We start from the raw sequence: 20244 nt of genomic DNA, 5'->3' as shown, positions 1-20244 counted from the left end.
GCCCTTGACTATGTTAAAGGTGTATCTGTCAGAACAAAGGGTAATGTATAGGGCCTCCGTCTACAAAAGTTTTGAAACCAGATCAGATGCGCTGAGGCGGACTTGGAAAGGATTACGTTTCTACGCATGACGGTCATCCGTGGTGATAGTAAAGAGAGTTGTTTACCTCTCACAAACTCCTCTGGGTCTCATGTATAATGAACCACACCGTTGATAATGGCTGAAGGCAGGTATTAATTGCGTCACATTCGATGCCTGTAGGGCCGAACAGATGGAGCTCGCCTGGCGACGTGAGGAGACCCGTATCAATTAGCCATCTCATAAATGTATTAAAAGACATTGCTTGCCATTAAGCACAACTTTCAGACGGCACATACCCAGGTGCAGGCTGTGTAACCGTATACGGGACTTGGAGCGGTCAGGCCGGTGTGAAAGGGTTAACAGAGGCCGAGTGACCTCATCAATGTGTTGTAGGACACTGTCAATCAACACTAACATTGAAGGCCTTCTATGCTATTCTTTATCAAGCCCTTGAGGGACAAAAGACTACGAACAGATTAAAGCTGTTGATGCAACAAAGATTAATGGGGTGTATAGTGGTAGCTGCTAAACCGGTTATAACATTGTTGTTCCTTTATATAGTTGTTGTAGTAATTTATGCTGTTTTGTATTATTACGCAAGCGGAATAAGCGTCAGTCCTACAGTAAACTGGAGTCGTGCACCCCTGATAGATGTAGGCCACTCACGGCCGGCCCGCTCATTAGGCGGGATTAGGCGGACGTCTACGGCGGCAGATTGACGCGGGCGGCCTTTTCTGAGGTAAACTGCCCAACAACCTGAAAATAAAAGGAGAGCCACACACTCTAGGAGCTCAGATGCAAAACGTTTCGACAGCCAAGCTGTCTTCGTCAGGGTATATGACTGCCCAACAACAACACATAAAACCTCACATAATTCTGCCCCCAAAACAATGACAATTTGCTTCATCCAGTGGCATAACGTTTTTTTTTTTAGGTTGAGTGTTGATGTCGCCCTGTGATAAGCAGTGGCCACTTAGTCAAAATATGTTGCGTGTCCATTCCCAGCGTGCCTCTCCAGGGTGCGGTTGGATTTGACTGCTACTGTATGTCAACAATCCATCCTCCAAAAGGAGCCTAAATATGGATAGAAAGGTGTCAAAATCCCCTTGATACCATTCCACTCATTCCGCTCCAGCCATTACCACAAGCCCGTCCTCCCCAATTAAAAAGGTGCCACCAACCTCCTGTGATGGTCATTCATACAATTCCATTGAGGGCTGACATGGTAAACTACACCCCAGTAAACACGAGCCAATGTCTTTTGGATGTTTGTTTTTTTGTTGGTCTTGTCCAGATGTCCTTTTTGGTGTATTACAAACGGTAGGCTTACCACGTAGATGGGTATTCATCAAATTCAATTTCAGCTAACACTGCTTTTTTTGGTGCAGTCCGGACCGGCCTTGATTTCCACACCCACAGATATTGGTTTTTGGTCCGGACCAAATCTGAACCAATTATAGATGTCTATATTTGGTTCAGATTTGGTCAGGTCTGGACCAGCCTTGATTTGGCCCAAAACATAGACGTCTATAAATGACATCTTTTCAACTTTCATTCAGAACCTAAAAATGACCTAGTTTCAACTTCCGGAAAATAAGTATTATTCAACTTCCGGAAGATGCCTTCTCAACGTCCTGGAAAATAAGTATTATTCAACTTCCGGAAGATGCCTTCTCAACGTCCTGGAAAATAAGTATTATTCAACTTCCGGAAGATGCCTTCTCAACGTCCTGGAAAATAAGTATTATTCAACTTCCGGAAGATGCCTTCTCAACGTCCTGGAAAATAAGTATTATTCAACTTCCGGAAGATGCCTTCTCAACGTCCTGGAAAATAAGTATTATTCAACTTCCGGAAGATGCCTTCTCAACGTCCTGGAAAATAAGTATTATTCAACTTCCGGAAGATGCCTTCTCAACGTCCTGGAAAATAAGTACTAAACGTACGGAAAATACGTCTTTTCACCTTTCATTCAGAACCTAAATTGAACGCAACTTCAACATCTGAAAAATACGTATTTTAGACTTATTTTCAGTGTCATTTAGCTCACTGGGACTATACTAGTTTTGCAGGGGCCACATTTTTTGGTCTCAACGAGGGCGGCGGAATGGCAAGGACCGGCCCATAGGCTTCTGAACTCCCTAACTTAAGCACAGAGGCCATGTTGACTATCTATAGCCTACATTTTGTCAATAAATATGAATCAATGAAACAAGGACTTACCTCTTTCCATTTGAGCTGCCTGATGCTGAGCTTCAGTGCCTCCAAAGAGGTTTTGGCTTTGAACGTGTCCACGGTGACTGGCTTCCTCCTCTTCGCAACTTTGTTGGCGTCCTCTTTGTTGTGTGGGCCTACTTTGATGTCTTCTGGCAGGTGGATGGGAACAGCGTTCCCATTTGTTTCCGTCTTCCCCTGCAGTATCTTCCCAGTCCCTTTGATTTGAAGCGTCTGCTGCTCATTGTCTTTTCGATTCACAGGTTTCCCAGAATTGGCATTGGAAGCTACTATTGTCCCTTGCAGCGCAGGGACTGAATCCTGCTTGGTGCCCGTGTTCTTCTCATCTTTGCCTAGTTTGCTCCTACTTTTACTCTGATTCCTGCAAGTGACAGTGGTCTTGGGTGGTTCCCTCTGGGCTGCGGGGGTACAACTAGCCGGGATTGGGGAGACAGATGCGGGCGGGGATGCCACCAGCACCTCATCCTCGATCATATCTGCCTCCTCCTTCTCCACACCCTCGCCGGATGATTTCATTTGTTCGAGTTGAACCTTCACTTTTACATAATGATCACTCATTATACGAATCAATACCACAAGGCAGGGCTCGGCAATAACGCACAGCCCGAAAATAATGTGTGAGCCAGTGACAAACAGAATTTTGCATAGCTGTCCAGGCACACGCTAGCTACAGTGTAACCACTCGTGGACCAGCTTGCCTAACGTTGCAACGGTGCCGACAGTTCAGCTAGACTACAGATGATTCAGTGAAACTTCCCATGGACAGAGCCCATGTCAGCTGTCATCGTTAAGTTGCCTAGTAGCTAGCCAAGTAAGGCTTTAAACTAGGCTATTGTATGTGAGGTTTGGGCAAGATCTTCCCACGAGATATAGCTAACGTTAGCTAGCTAGACACTTTGTTTCATCCCCGGAAAGCAAATATTTGCTTAGGTTGCGATAGCTTGCTATCATTATTCAATCACTGAGTAGAGTAAATTGCAGGGCTAGCAGGCTAGCTAACACCAGTGGACATTGCTGGCTTGACTGCCTCACACCGCTAGCTTGCACCTAGCGAACAGTAACACATCAGTTGTCTTTTGTGTCATCCACAGAAACGAATTTCGCCATTTAATCTACAGATTGTATCGAGTTACCTTTCAAATGCATTGATAGCAAGTGAATATCGTCCGATCATCGGGACAAGACTGTCGTGCGGCAGATGTGCCCCTGCCTGGCTGTCACTGTGCCTGGGTCGGCGGAAGAGTCATTTTGGCAACAATTGCGCAAGGCCAGCAGCACAAATGATGACGTCACTTCGCATGGAAAGGTTGAAACCTTCAAAATAAAAGCCCGCATTTCAAAACATTGCAAATGTGAATAACTCAATGAAAAGATATTACATTTGAACTAATTTCCATTTTTATTGTGCGTATAAGGATAAGGAATTTATGGAAACAATTATGCTTCCCTTACAAAAAATGAACACCACTATCGAACAATACAATGTTTAGACTGTTCACAATATTGGGCTGTAGAGAAAAAACAATTTTATGTGCAGAGGAAAAGTTGGGTTGGGTACACTCAGTAGGGCCTGTAGAATACCCAGCAGCACTTTCTATTCCACTGACTACATTCACTGCAATATAGGCATACTATAAGCATATATTATAGGCACATAAATGACATATTTGCTTATAGAGAAACAAATACTCCATGTGTCGAAGTAAACGTGGCGTTGGGATTAATCAGTAGGGTCTGTAGAATATATACAGTACCAGGCAAAAGTTTGGACACATCTACTCATTCAAGGGTTTTTCTATATTTTTACTATTTTCTACAGAAGAAAATAGAATAATAATAGTGAATACATACTATGAAATAACACATATGGAGTCATGTAGAAACCAAAAAAGTGTTAAACAAATTAAAATGTATTTAATATGAGAGATTACTCTATACTCCTCTATAAACTGGTCATCTCTGTATACCCGTCGCAAGACCCACTGGTTGATGCTTATTTATAAAACCCTATCAGGTGTCACTCGCCCCTTGTTCCCCTCTGAGACAACCCAATTGAGATGGTTTGGGATGAGTTGGACTGCAGAGTGAAGGAAAAGCAGACAATAAGGGCTCAGCATGTGTGGGAACTCCTTCAAGACTGTTGGAAAAGCAGTTTTGCAAAGCTGTCATCAAGGCAAAGGGTGGCTACTTTGAAGAATCTCAAATCTCAAATATATTTGGATTTGTTTAACACTTTTTTGGTTACTACATGATTCCATATGTGTTATTTCATAGTTTTGATGTCTTCACTATTATTCTACAATGTAGAAAATAGTCGCACAAAATGTTTTTGAATGAGTAGCTGTGTCCAAACTTTTGACTGGTACTGTATAAGGTGTTATTTCTTGGGGGACTGTGGTATAAATACCCAGCTGCACTTTATACTGCATCCACTACATTCACTGTAATACACTATAGGCCTATACATTGCATAGTAGGAAGTGCTGCTGGGTATTTACACAACACTCCCACAACAAATAACACCATATTTAGATTCCACAGACCCTACTGAGTATTCCCAATTGCACTTTTACCTCGGCATGTAGAATAGTTTTTTCTCTATAAGCCAATATGTTAAAGGGTTCCAAAGGGGTTCTACGGTGATCCCCATAAGATAACCCTTTTTGGTTCCAGGTCAAACTATTTTGGCTTCCAGGTAGAACCCTCTGTAGAATGGGTTCTACCTGCAACCAAAAATAGTTATTCAAAAGGGTTCTCCTATGGGGACAGCCGAAGAACCATTTTAGTTTCTACATAGCACCTTTTTTTCTAAGAGTCTAGTGTAGGCTTATTGCATCGCAAGTGAATGGAGTGTGGGTGGAGTAGAAAGTGCTGCTGGGTTTTCAGACCTCAATCCCCCATGAAATAGCACAATATATAGATGATACAGACCCGACTGAGTATTCCCAACCCCAATTTTGCCTCGGCACATAGAATAGTTTCTCTATAAGCCAATATGTAATTAACAGGCCTATAGTGTCTTGCATTGCAGTGAATGGACTGGGTGGAGTAGAAAGTGCTGCTGGGTAATTAGACCTCAGTCCCCCAACAAAAAAACAGCATATATAGATTCGACAGACCCAACTGAATATTTCCAACCTCACTTATACTTTTTACACATAGAATCGATTTCGACGAGCCATTGCTGCATGGACCTAGCTTTGTGCATGGGGGCATTGTCATGCTGAAATGGGGAAGGGCCTTCCCCAAACTGTTGCCACAAAGCTGGAAGCACATAATCGTTTATAATGGCATTGCATGCTGTAACGTTAAGGTTTCCCTTCACTGGAAGTAAGCGGCCTAGCCCCAACCATGAAAAACAACCTTAGACCATTATTCCTCCTTCACCAAACTTTGCATTTGGCACTATGCATCCGGGCAGGTAGCATTCTCCTGGCTTCTGCCAAACCCAGATTTGTCCGTCAGACTACTGTTTCCACTGCTCCAGAGTCCAATGGCAGCGAGCTTTACCCCACTCCAGCCGACGCTTGGCATTGCGCATGGTGATCTTAGGTTTGTGTGCGGCTGCTCAGCCATGGAAGCCCATTTCATGAAGCTCCAGATGAACAGTTATTGTGCTGACATTGCTTCCAAAGGCAGTTTGGAACTCGGTAGTGAGTGCTGCAACCGAGGACAGGCGATTTTTACGCGTTACCCATTTCAGCACACTGCGGTCCGGTTCTGTGAGCTTGTGTGGCCTATCACTTCGTGGACGAGCCTTTATTGCTCCTAGATGTAATAACAGCAATTACAGTTGACCGGGGCAGCTCTAGAAGGGAAAGGTGGCATCCTATGACTGTGCCACATTGAAAGACACGGAGCTCTTCAGTAAGGCCGTTCTACTGACAATGTTTGTCTATGGAGATTTCATGGCGGTGTGCTCGATTTTATACACCTGTCAGCAACAAGTGTGGTTGAAATAGCCGAATCCACTCATTTGAATGGGTGTCCACATACTTTTGTACATAATGGGTATTCATTTTATTAAAATGGTATTTCTTTAAATATAGCCTACACAATAGATTTTAACATACCAGTATTGGTGTGTAACCCTTCTAAAGAAATGCTGGTATAAATAATACAATATAAAAAATAAAAGTACATCAAATTATCCATTTATTTTTCCGAAGGTGGTTCCAAACGCGACTCTTATTTTGAAAAGGAATGCACCATTGTGCTGCCAGCATGATATCCCGCTTCTAGGAGAACGGTCATCTCATTTTGTTGTACCGTGGACATCGCCTGTGTTTTGATCCCCTTGACAACGCAACTGACGGAAGAGTTTGAGGGACAAAACAGCTGACAAGCTGGCAGTGCTGTAGTTCTATTACCAACAGAGGACGTGCTTTCTCTATTTTAGGTACATTCATCTACTGTTTCTCCGATATGCTGCCAATATTGTATTTCTAACAACACTCCCTCTGCGCGGATTAGTGACGCGGAAGGTGTGGTGAGGTATTAGTGGTTGTGAAGGTTGCACAAGTACCTGTATTGTGCCCACCCTTAAGAAAAAATATTGCAGTCTGACTAGTGTAGTATAACTGCAGAAAACACCACGTCCAAAATAACCGTTTTTTTTACTACAGTAATTTTGCAGTGTAACTTTTTCCAATTTTCGCCTAAAATGACATACCAAAATATAACTGTCTGTAACTCGGGCCCTGAAGCAAGGATATGCATATTATTGATACCATTTGAAAGGAAACACGTTGAAGTTTGCAGAAATGTGAAATTCATGTAGGAGAATATAACACATTAGATCTGGTAAAAGATAATACAAAGAAAAAAATATGTGTTTTCTTTTTGTTGTTCCATTATCTTTGAAATGCAAGAGAAACGTCACAATGCATTATTTCAGGTTAGGCGCAATTTCAATTTTGGTCACTAGATGGCAGCAGTGTATTTGCAAAGTTTTAGACTGATCCAATGAACCATTAGATATCTGTTCAAAATTTTGTGTCAAGTCTGCCCAAATGTGCCTAATTGGTTTATTGATACATTTTCAAGTTCCTAACTGTTCACTCTCCTCAAACAATAGCATGGTATTATTTCACTGTAATAGCTATTATAAATTGAACAGTGTAGTTAGATTACCAATCACTTAAGCTTTCTGCACCTAACAGATATGTCTATGTACTGGGAAATGTTCTTGTTACCTACAACCTCATGCATCCTGTAGAGAATAACTGCAGTTCAACTGCAGTACACTTTTATAATTTTTTTCATGGCTTGCCTTTGGCAGCAACTTAGGGTACTAGGGGCTAACTAGCCCCCCTAAGAACAATGTATAATTGCTGACACAAAAAAAAGCACATTTTGGAGGGGAAAAAAGATCATGCTTAGGCGAATAAACTACAAAGGGAAATAAATGTTTTTGTTATTTCATGGGGAGTGCCAGTTACCCCGGTACTACGACAGAAGATTATGGCTTCACACAAGTGTGTTAAAATCCATTTAATCCGTTTTTATTTAGAAATGATTTAGTAAGTAATACCTAACAGCTAAATCTAGTTGTCTCATTTGAATGATCTAAATTAAATATGGGGGATAAATGGTGTTGCACATGCCACCATTAATATCCGCACTATGGGGAGATTTCATGTAAAGTCCCTCTTTTTAACTCACGTGCACATTCATTTTCTGTGTTCTTTCTGTGTTGTTCCTTTTCCATACAATCCATTATGTACAATTGCACTAAATCTCAGCAGTCTTAAAAAAGGCCATTCAGGACCACAAGGTTTTCAATTGTTGTTTTTAATTCATGAAAAATATTAATTGGAATATAACTAATAACATTAAATAACATTGGAATATAACATTTAATAACAATAACTAACTCATTCAGTGTAACATTGATGTGGCAACTCTCTTATGCTCTGCTATTGCACCATCCTAGGTCACAAATAAAGCTATCCCCAGTCAAATTGGAGCACAACTCATGAGCCCACCTTCTGCACTGCTCAAGCCTAATCCAGCCCCCACCTGTGACTGAAAACAGGGGGAGAGATGCCAATTGAAAAGTTCCCTCTTAAAAACATAGCTAGCTATAACATAAAATGCTGTGTAAATTAGCTAAAAGTGGATTACTTATTTTAATGCTTTTCTATTGGTATATTTAAAAAAACATTATATAAATATCTATAAAAGTTGTGATGAAACAGAGGAAAAGTTGTGTTGAGCCAGAGCAGTGGCAGCCAGGGAAATTGTTGGGGAAAGAATTGTGACATCTTGTGGTCTTAATGTGATTTACGGGGGGAGGCACTTACCACACCCTTTGTACCCTACCTGTGATGCCGCTGCCGGTGCACCTGGGCGCACCTGTATTCGTTTGGTCGGTTACTCTAGGCCTAAGCTCTGACAGATCGAACGCTTTAGCCTAGCCTACTTTATCCCACTTTTGATAAACAAGTTTATGTTAGGGTAGGGTAGGCTACTGCGTTTTTAGATCGGTATTTGGTTAAGAAACACTTTCTCCGCATGAGAACGAGAACCAGGCTATGCGCGTCATCAGTAGAATGGATGGTAGTTAAATCTGTCATTGCAGACGGATGGATGGTTTGAATAAGGTAAAGGAGAGAAAAACGAAAGTTGTTCCAGTCCGCATCACTCTGCAACAATGGAAATAGATAGTATGGCGGCAAACAGCGCACTCATCAGTGCCAGGGAAGGTAAGAAAGATATAGGAAAAACTACTTCTCCCATTACCATATAGAAGCAAGGAAACATTTTCTTCAGGAAAACATTCTTCTGGTTGTCACTTGTCAACATGTCTGTCTTTATGCATTCGTTTTATTTAACCATGGAAGTCAGTAATGATGCGTCTACAGTTAGTTGTACAGTATATTCGTTTAAGAAGTTTAGAAAAACATAGCCTATTTACACCTCTGTTACAATGCTGTGTTGCCACATATGAGTGGGGGGGTTACAGTAGGCTACAGGCAGTGACGATTTTAGCATGTACATCTTGGTGGGGTAAATGAAAAACGTCTTTTTGTTTGCCAGCAAAGCCACTACACAACACTAAACAATACATTCATTGCACTATAAAGGTGACCACAAACTGTTAGGGCCTGCATAAAGCTGTCCCAACAGCAGAGTTTTCTTTTCAACACGATGAAGTGAAGGAGCCTTGTCTGGCAGCGAAACAGTTCATTCAGACTCATTACACTGCCTTTAAAAAAAAAAAAACATAGCTGATATGGATTACTTGTTTAAACAAATGTGGTTTCTACTGACAATTCAGATGTACAAACCCTGGCATAAGGGAACAACAAGTGGAAAAGAGGTCATCCATAATTTCGAATTAAGCCATTATAATGAGCAAGGTAGGACAGACGTAGTCAACGTAACTATTTGACCAGAACTTTTGAAATGTACAGTGACAGAACTCAGAATATGGACAGTTCTAGAATATGGACAGTTCTTACATTTTTCTCCCTGTCCACCAAGTCAGAACCGTAGAATAAATCAAATCAAACTTTGTCACATGCGCCAAATACAAAAGCCGATGAATCGGAATGGCCGATTAATTAGGGCCGATTTCAAGTTTTCATAACAATCGGCAAATCGGCGCCCAAAAATACCGATTTCCGATTGTTATAAAAACTTGAAATCGGCCCTAATTAATCGGCCATTCCGATTAATCGGTCGACCTCTACTTGTAAGTAAGAATTTCACGGTAAGGTCTGCAGTTTTTGTATTTGGCGCATGTGACAAAGTTTGATTTGATTTTTTAACATTTCTTTTAAAAAACAAACCTTTATTTAACTAGGCAAGTCAGTTAAGAACACATTCTTATTTTCAATGACGGACTAGTAACGGTGGGTTAACTGCCTTGTTCAGGGGCAGAACAACAGATTTTCACCTTGTCAGCTCGGGGGATCCAATCTTGCAACCTTACAGTTAACTAGTCCAACGCAATAACGAAGCCAAGGTAAGTTGCTAGCTAGCATTAAACTTATCTTATAAAAAACAATCAATCATAATCACTAGTTAACTAACTACACATGGTTGATGATATTACTAGATATTATCTAGCGTGTCCTGCGTTGCATATAATCTGACTGGGCATACAAGTATCTAAGTATCTGACTGAGCGGTGGTAGGCAGAAGCAGGCGCGTAAACATTCATTCAAACAGCACTTTCGTGCGTTTTGACAGCAGCTCTTCGTTGTGCGTCAAGCATTGCGCTGTTTATGACTTCAAGCTTATCAACTCCCAAGATGAGGCTCGTGTAACCAAAGTGAAATGGCTAGCTAGTTAACGTGCGCTAGTTGTCATTGTGTTGCTGGTTCAAGCAAAGGGAGGAGCGAGGAGAGGGACGGAAGCTACAGTGGGGCAAAAAAGTATTTAGTCAGCCACCAATTGTGCAAGTTCTCCCACTTAAAAAGATGAGAGGCCTGTAATTTTCATCATAGGTATACTTCAATTATGACATACAAAATGAGAGAAAAGAAATCCAGAAAATCACATTGTAGGATTTTTTATGAATTTATTTGCAAATTATGGTGGCAAATAAGTATTTGGTCACCTACAAACAAGCAAGATTTCTGGCTCTCACAGACCTGTAACTTCTTCTTTAAGAGGCTCCTCTGTCCTCCACTTGTTACCTGTATTAATGGCACCTGTTTGAACTTGTTATCAGTATAAAAGACACCTGTCCACAACCTCAAACAGTCACACTCCAAACTCCACTATGGCCAAGACCAAAGAGCTGTCAAAGGACAAAGTATGTAGGATGCCAGAGAGATATGTATCCCGTAGTTAAGAAAGTAATACTAAGTGTATGTTGTGTAGTAAGCTGTTGGTAAACCCATGTGTGCCTCACCCTAATAATTTGGTCTGTTTTCACCAACGCGGTATTGTAAACACATCGTTTGTGGCCGGTGTGCTGCTTTGACAGTGCTACTGATAGTAGTGGTGGCGTTTGGCTTGTACACAACCTTCTATAATATAATTGTGTTATTTGGCCTGTCAAATGAAAAGCTTATTTAACGCGTCAAATCAGGTTATATGACGTGTATCCTTTTCGACACACAAAGACCCAAACGGCGTTCAATGTGCCTCACCCTAATAATTTAGTCTATTTTCACCTCTTAATTTCACCTACTGTTCTAACTTGGTGGTGCACATGTAGCCTATAACATGTTTTAGAGAAATGTAATCATCGAATATTGTAAGAGCTTTCAGTGTCTGTTTATAGGCCCCCTTTATTTATCGTACGGTTCTGACCTGTTGTACAGGGAGAACACTGTAAGAACGGCCCATGTTCTGAATTCTATCGCTGTACATTTCAAAAGTGCTGAACAAATAGTTATATTGACTACGTCCGTCGTCGCTCGCTCATGAACGTCTTAATCGAAATTACGGATTGCCTCTTGTCTGCTTGTCGTCCCCTTATGCCATAGTTTGTACATCTCAATTGTCAGTAGAAACCACATTTGTTTAAGCAAGTCAGCCATATCAGCTATGTTTTTTTTAAAGGCAGTAAATGAGGCTGAATGAACTGTTTCGCTGCCAGACAAGGCTCTGTTGATAGCCAGGTGTAGCAGCAGTAAGGTGCTGGGACTGCTGTTGGGACTCTGCTGCTTGGCCAGTTTTATGTAGGCCCTAACAGTTTGTGGGCCCCGTTTGTCACCGTTATAGTGCAATTAATGTATTGTTTAGTGTTGTGTTGTTTTGTGTAGTGGCTTTGTTGGCATGCATCCCACATTTTTGGTTTGTTTTCCCCACCAAGCACCAGCGAGTAGCAGTGGTGTAAAAACAAATGGGGGGGTCAATGTAAATACTCCAGGTGGTCATTTGATTAATTTTTCAGCAGTCTTATGGCTTGGGGGCATATAAGCAGACAATGAAAGCTCTTACAATATTCAATGATTACATTTCTCTAAAACAGTCTATAGGCTACATGGGCACCATCAAGTCAAATTAAATCAAACTTTATTTGCCACATGCGCCGAATACAACAAGTGTAGACTTTACTGTGAAATTCTTACTTACAAGCCCTTAACCAACAGTGCAGTTCAAGAAGAAAATATTTACCAAGTAGACTAAAATAAAATGTTATAATAAAAAGTAACACAATAAGAATAGCAATAACGAGGCTATATACAGGGGTCACCGGTACAGAGTCAATGTGTAGGTGGGGGCTAAGTGACTATGTAACGCTTGTCGTTAAAGGAAGACCAAGGTGCAGCGTGGAAGGCGTACATTTTCTTTTAATTTTAAATGTTCCACCAAAAACAATAAACAACTCAACAAACGTAAAGCTAGGAGTGCAAACACATGCAACACACAAAGACAAGATCCCACAACAGAAGGTGGGAAAAAGGGCTGCCGTAGTATGATTCCCAATCAGAGACAACGATAGACAGCTGCCTCTGATTGGGAACCATACTCGGCCAACAAAGAAATATAAACATAGTTTTCCCACCCTCGTCACACCCTGACCTAACAAATAGAGAATTTAAAGGATCTCTAAGGTCAGGGCGTGACAGACTATACATAGATAACAAACAACAGCGAGTAGCAGCAGTCTAGAAAAGGGGGTGGGGGGGTCAATGTAAATTGTCCGATGGCTATTTTTGTGATTTGTTCAGCAGTCTAATGGTGTGGGGATAGAAGCTGTTGAGGAGCCTTTTGGTCCTAGACTTGGCCCTCTGGTACCGCTTGCAGTGTGGTAGCAGAGAAAACAGTCTATAACTTGGGTGATTGGAGTCTCTGACAATTTTATGGGCTTTCCTCTGGCCTATTATATAGGTCCTGGATGGCAGGATGCTTGGCCCCATTCGCACTACCCTCTGTTAGAGATCGACCGATTATGATTTTTCAATGCCGATACCGATTATTGGATGACCAAAAAAGCCGATACCGATTAATCGGCCGATTTAAAAAATATATATATATATTTGTAATAATGACAATTACAACAATACTGAATGAACACTTATTTTAACTTGATATAATACATCAATAAAATCAATTTAGCCTAAAATAAAATGAAATATGATCAATTTGGTTTAAATAATACAAAAACAAAGTGTTGGAGAAGAAAGTAAAAGTGCAATATGTGCCATGTAAAAAAGCTAACGTTTAAGTTCCTTGCTCATTACATGAGAACATATGAAAGCTGGTGGTTCCTTTTAACAGGAGTCTTCAGTATTCCCAGGTAAGAAGTTTTAGGTTGTAGTTATTATAGGACAATTTCTCTCTATACGATTTGTATTTCATATACCTTTGACTATTGGATGTTCTTATAGGCACTTTTTATTGCCAGTGTAACCGTATAGCTTCCGTCCCTCTCCTCGCCCCTCCCTGGGCTCGAACCAGGAACACATCGACAACAGCCACCCTCGAAGCAGCGTTACCCATCGCTCCACAAAAGCCGCGGCCCTTGCAGAGCAAGGGGAACAACCACTCCAAGTCTCAGAGCGAGTGATGTTTGAAACGCTATTAGCGCGCACCCCGCTAACTAGCTAGCCATTTCACATCGGTTACACCAGCCTAATCTCGGGAGTTGATAGGCTTGAAGTCATAAACAGCTCAATGCTTGAAGCACAGCGACGAGTTGCTGGCAAAACGCACGAAAGTGCTGTTTGAATGAATGCTTATGAGCCTGCTGGTGCTTACCATCGCTCAGTCAGACTGCTCTATCAAATCATAGACTTAATTATAACATAATAACACAGAAATATGAGCCTTATGTCATTAATAGGGTCGATTCCGGAAACTATCATCTCAAAAACAAGACGTTTATTCTTTCAGTGAAATACGGAACCGTTCTGTATTTTATCTAACGGGTGGCATCCATAAGTCTAAATATTCCTGTTACATTGCACAACCTTCAATGTTATGTCATAATTACGCAAAATTAGGCGGCCCAAACTGTTGCATATACCCTGACTCTGCGTGCAATGCACTCAAGAGAAGTGACACAATTTTACCTGGTTAATATTGCCTGCTAACCTGGATTTCTATTAGCAAAATATGCAGGTTTAAAAATATATACTTCTGTGTATTGATTTTAAGAAAGGCATTGATGTTTATGGTTAGGTACAGTCGTGCAACGATTGTGCTTTTTTCGCAAATGCGCTTTTGTTAAATCATCCCGTGTTTGTCGAAATTGGCTGTCTTTGTTAGGAAGAAATAGTCTTCACAGAGTTCGCAACGAGCCAGGTTAGCAGGCAATATTAACTAAATATGCAGGATTAAAAATATATACTTGTGTATTGATTTTAAGAAAGGCATTGATGTTTATGGTTAGGTACACATTGGAGCAAGACAGTCCTTTTTCGCGAATACGCACCACATCAATTGTATGCAACGCAGGACACGCTAGATAAACTAGTAATATCATCAACCATGTGTAGTTAACTTGTGATTATGATTGATTGATTGTTTTTTATAAGATAAGTTTAATGCTAGCTAGCAACTTACCTTGGCTTCTTACTGCATTTGCGTAATGGGCAGTCTCCTCGTGGAGTGCAATGTAATCAGGTGGTTAAAGCGTTGAACTAGTTAACTGTAAGGTTGAAAGATTGAATCCCCGAGCTGACAAGGTAAAAATCTGTCATTATGCCCATGAACAAGGCAGTTAACTCACCGTTCCTAGGCCGCCATTGAAAATAAGAATGTGTTCTTAACTTACTTGCCTAGTTAAATAAAGGATAAATAATTTAACCAGCAAGTTGAGAACAAGTTCTCATTTACAATTGCAACCTGGCCAAGATAAAGCAAAGCAGTTCGACACATACAACAACACAGAGTTACACATGGAGTAAAACAAACATACAGTCAATAATAGAATAGAAAAATAAGTCTATATACAATGTGAGCAAATGAGGTGAGATAAGGGAAGTAAAGGCAAAAAAAGGCCATGGTGGCGAAGTAAATACCATATAGCAAGTAAAACACTGGAATGGTAGATTTGCAGTGGAAGAATGTGCAAAGTAGAAATAATGGGGTGCAAAGGAGCAAATTAATTAAATAAATACAGTAGGGGAAGAGGTAGTTGTTTGGACTAAATTATAGATGGGCTATGTACAGGTGCAGTAATCTGTGAGCTGCTCTGACAGCTGGTGCTTAAAGCTAGTGAGGGAGATAAGTGTTTCCAGTTTCTGAGATTTTTGTAGTTCGTTCCAGTCATTGGCAGCAGAGAACTGGAATGAATGAACAGCATTCTCACATAGGTGTTCCTTTTGTCCAGGTGAGATAGGGCAGTGTGGAGTGCGATTGAGATTGTGTCATCTGTGGATCTATTGGGGTGGTATGCAAATAGGAGTGGGTCTAGGGTGTCCGGGAGGATGTTGTTGTTGTAAGCCATGACCAGCCTTTCAAAGCACTTCATGGCTACCGACGTGAGTGCTACGGGGCAGTAATCATTAAGGCAGGTTACCTTCGCTTCCTTGTGCACAGGGACTATGGTGGTCTGCTTGAAACATGTAAGTATTACAGATCGGTCAGGGAGAGGTTGAAAATGTCAGTGAAGACACTTGACAGTTGGTCCGCGCATGCTTTGAGTACATGTCCTGGTAATTTGTCTGGCCCAGCGGCTTTGTGAATGTTGACCTGTTTAAAGGTTTTGTTCACATCGGCTACCGAGAGCATTATCACACAGTCATCCAGAACAGCTGGTGCTCTCGTGCATGCTTCAGTGTTGCTTGCCTCGAAGCAAGCATAAAAGGCATTTAGCTCGTCTGGTAGGCTCGCATCACTGGGCAGCTCGCGTCTGGGTTTCCCTTTGTAGTCCGTAATAGTTTTCAAGGCCTGCCACATCCGACGAGTGTCAGAGCTGGTGTAGTAGGATTCAATCTTGATCCTGTATTGACGCTTTGCTTGTTTGATGGTTCATCTGAAGGCATAGCGGGATTTCTTATAAGCATCCGGATTAGTCTCCCACTCCTTGAAAGCGGCAGCTCTAGCCTTTAGCTCGATGCGGATGTTGCCTGTAATCCATGGCTTCTGGTTGGGATATGTACGTACAGTCACTGTGGCGACGACGTCATCGATGCACATATTGATGAAGCCAATGACTGAGGTAGTGTATTCCTCAATGCCATTGGATGAATCCTGGAACATATTCCAGTCTGTGCTAGCAAAACAGTCCTGTAGTGTAGCATCTGACCACTTCCGTACTGACCGAGTCACTGGTACTTCCTGCTTTAGGTTTTGCTTTTAAGCAAGAATCAGGAGGACAGAATTATGGTCAGATTTGACAAATGGAGGGCGGGGGAGAGCACCAGCTGTTATTGACAAAAAGACACACACCCCTCGTCTTACCAGAGGTAGCGTCTCTGTTCTGCCGGTGCATGGGAAATCCCGCTAGCTCTATATTTTCCGCGTCTTCGTTCAGCCATGTCTCGGTGAAACACAAGATGTTACAGTTTTTAATGTCCCGTTGGTAGGATAATCTTAATATTAGGTCATCAATTTTATTTTCCAATGATTGCACATTAGCAAGAAGAATGGAAGGCATTGGGAGTTTACTCGTTCGCCTCCGGGTTCTGAGAAGGATCCCCGATCTGCGTCCCCTTTTCCGCCGTCTTTTCTTCACGCAAAAGGCATGGATCTGGGCCTGTTCCAGTGAATGCAGGATTTCATTCTCGTTGGACTCGTTAAAAGAAAAGGTTTCTTCCAGTCCGCGATGAGTAATCACTTTTCTGATGTCCAGAAGTTATTTTCAGTTATAAGAGACGGTACCAGCAACATTTATGTACACAATAAGTTAAAAAATAAGTTACACAAAACGCAAAAAAAAAAACGAAATAGCACAAATGGTTTGGAGAATGTAAAACGTGTTCTTCAGTGCATCTTAACAGTTACAACAGTCAGAACAGTAGGCCAAATTATGAGGTAGGAAAGGGACCAAATTATTAGGGTGAGGCACTTGGGCTATTAACAGTTTACTACACAACATACACTCAGTATTACTTTCAGTATACATATTTCCCTGGCATATTACATAATTTATGCAGCAGCATACAATACATTTTTGGACTCACCTTGTTGTGTTGTTGTCCGACTTCTGCCGAAGTTGGTCCTTCTCCTTGTTCGGGCGGCGTTCGAAGTCGCCGACCTTCTAGCCATCGCTGATCCTCTTTTCATTTTCCTTTGGTTTTGTCTTGTCTTGTATCACACCTGGTTCCAATCCCATACATTACATGTTGTGTATTTAACCCTCTGTTCCCCCTCATTGTCCTCGTCGGTGATTGTTTCTTTGTAAACTATGTGCAAGATATGTTCTAGTGTGCGACGGGTTTTGAACCCACTTGTATTATTTTGTATATTTTGGTTTTCGGTTGTGCTTCACTTGAACAGGAAGTTGGCGCGGCGGTCCTTCTTGTGGGCTCTAGACAGAGGCCCGAAATCCTGACTTGGAATTCCGAGTTGGATGACTGTTCAAAATTATTTCCCGTATTTTCCCAGTCTGAGCTAGTTTTATCCGAGTTCCCAGTTGTCTTGAACTCACTGAAGTCTGAGATTTCCCAGTTGCGAGTTTCCAGTTGTTTTGAACGCGGCAGAAGTCATGCTGGACTGACAGCATGGCCAATGTATTCAAACTTTTCTGGCCCATGGCATTACCCCCCTTTTTTTATATCCAAGTGGTAGTTATGAACTTGTCTTATCGCTGCAACTCCCCTACGGATTTCTTCTTGACACACTGCTCACTTAACCCGGAAGCCAGCCGCACCAATGTGTTGGAAGGAACACTGTCGAACTGACGACCAAAGTCAGCTTGCAGGCCACTGGCCCGCCACAAGCAGTCGCTAGAGCATGATGAGACAAAGAAATCCCGGCCAACCAAACCCTCTCCTAACCCGGACAATGCTGGGCCAATTGTGCGCCGCCTCATGGGTCTCTGGGTCACAGCCGGCTGAGACACACCCTGGGATCAAACCCGGGGCTGCGGTGGCGCCTCAGCACTCATTGTTGAATTTGTGATTTCCAAGTTGTTGTGTAATGTTTATGTCCAATGGTTTTTAGTTAAACATGACCCTGAATAATATGTCGCCATTGGCTACAGGCCATGCCCTGCTTTGTGGGAGATTGCAGTGCAAACGCTTGGACACAGCTACTTATTCAAGGGTTTTTCTTTATTTTTACTATTATCTACATTGTAGAATAATAGTGAAGACATCAAAACTATGAAATAACACATATGGAGTCATGTAGTAACCAAAATAATTGTTAAACATATCATGTTTTAGGGGAGATCCAGATGCAGACAGTGTCGAAGTAACAAAAGTTTATTACTAGAACAGGGGGCAGGCAAAACAACAGGTCAAGGGCAGGCTGAGGTCAGTAATCCCGATCAGAGCCCAAAAGGTACAGAACGGCATGCAGTCTCAGAGTCAGGGCGGGCAAAGGTCAATAATCCAGTGTGGTGTGAAAAGGTACAGAACGGCATGGTCAAAAGGCTCATGGTCAGGGCAGGCAGAATGGTCAAACCGGGAAAACAGGAACTAGAAACGGACAAGAGCAAGGGTAAACATGCTGGTAGGCTAGACGAACAAAACAAACTGGCAACAGACAAACAGAGAACACAGGTGTAAATACACTGGGGATAATGGGGAAGATGGGCGACACCTGGAGGGGGGGTGGAGACAAGCACAAAGACAGGTGTAACAGATCAGGGTGTGACAGTAACCCCCCTCTAGGGGCGCCACCTGGCGTTCTACCTGGGCACATGAGTGGTTGACCGGGGTGCCGGCGTTGGAAATCAGTGATGAGGCCTGGGTCCAGGATGTCCCTAGCGGGGGATTCTAGACACATGAAAAGTTTGGATGTATAAGGAGGGTACGGGGCAACCGAAGACGAACAGCAGAGGGGCTAATGACCTTGGAGATGGGGAAAGGACCGATAAACCCGAGGGGAAAGCTTGCGGGACTCCACCCGCTCTTGCGCAGGGAAGAGCGGGGTTTGATAACCCAAGGAACACTCAAAGGGCAAGAGACCCGTGGCAGAGCAAGGAAAGGTGTTGCAGGCGTAATCGACCCACACTAGTTGCTGGCTCCAGGTGGTGGGGTTGGCGGAGACCAGGCAGTGAAGAGATTATTATATATTTTTTATTTAACATTTATTAAACTATGCAAGTCAGTTAAGAACAAATTCTTATTTACAATGACGGCCTACCCAGTCGGAGACCATGTCCAATGGGAGTCCATGGATCCGGAAGATGTGCTGCACCGTGAGGTGGGCCGTCTCTTTGGCAGAGGGTAGCTTGGGGAGAGGAATGAAGTGGGCAGTTCTGGAAAACCGGTCCACTACTGTCAGAATGGCGATGTTGCCATCAGACGGGGGGAGACCCGTGACAAAGTCCAGGGATATGCGAGACCAGGGACGGTGAGGGACAGGCTGAGGTTGAAGGTAACCAGCCGGAGCTTGCCGAGGAGTCTTGTTCTGCGCACAGATCGTGCATGCAGCGACGAATGCAGAGACGTCAGGGCCACTAAAAGCGTTGTCGCACAAAGGCCAGGGTTTGACGGGAGCCCGGGTCAGGACCGAGGAGCGGACCACTCCAGGACCGAGGAGCGGACCACGTCAGGACCGAGGAGCGGACCACTCCAGGACCGCGGAGCGGACCACTCCAGGACCGAGGAGCGGACCATGTCAGGACCGAGGAGCGGACCACTCCAGGACCGAGGAGCGGACCACGTCAGGACCGAGGAGCGGACCACTCCAGGACCGAGGAGCGGACCACGTCAGGATCAAACATCCGGTTATCTGGGCCTCCCCCCAGGGTTCTGCTGGGAATGCTGAGCCTCACGAACCTGCTTCCCTATTCCCCAGCTGAACGCAATCGCCAGGCACGAGGTGGGAAGGATGGTCTCGGGTTCCGGGGTTGTAGCCGTGGGGCTATAGCAGCGTGACAGAGCATCCGGCTTGGCATTC

General features: G+C 42.9%; 2 protein-coding genes across 3 annotated transcripts in view; one reads left to right on the top strand and one right to left on the bottom strand.

The window, feature by feature from the left end:
* Window positions 1–3572, bottom strand: part of LOC139388313 (tubulin tyrosine ligase-like family, member 11) — a 39910-nt gene extending 36338 nt beyond the window's left edge. Inside the window, exon 1 of one of the 2 annotated variants that reach the window (XM_071134914.1) lies at window positions 2305–3572. In XM_071134914.1, the coding sequence (XP_070991015.1) occupies window positions 2305–2874 (570 nt within the window). In that variant the 5' untranslated portion in view covers window positions 2875–3572. The remainder of the gene's footprint in view (window positions 1–2304) is intronic. The other variant, XM_071134915.1, reaches the window with a different exon arrangement.
* Window positions 3573–8935: 5363 nt separating this feature from the next.
* Window positions 8936–20244, top strand: part of LOC139388056 (G protein-coupled receptor kinase 5-like) — a 33328-nt gene continuing 22019 nt past the window's right edge. Inside the window, exon 1 of the mRNA XM_071134570.1 lies at window positions 8936–9023. Coding sequence (XP_070990671.1) covers window positions 8972–9023 — 52 coding nt within the window. The 5' untranslated portion in view covers window positions 8936–8971. The remainder of the gene's footprint in view (window positions 9024–20244) is intronic.

The sequence above is a fragment of the Oncorhynchus clarkii genome, chromosome 29 (assembly GCF_045791955.1).
Source record: "Oncorhynchus clarkii lewisi isolate Uvic-CL-2024 chromosome 29, UVic_Ocla_1.0, whole genome shotgun sequence".
Lineage (NCBI taxonomy): Eukaryota > Metazoa > Chordata > Actinopteri > Salmoniformes > Salmonidae > Oncorhynchus > Oncorhynchus clarkii.
The sequence above is the reverse complement of the archived record's forward strand: the minus strand, read 5'-3'. Positions and strand labels throughout refer to the sequence as shown.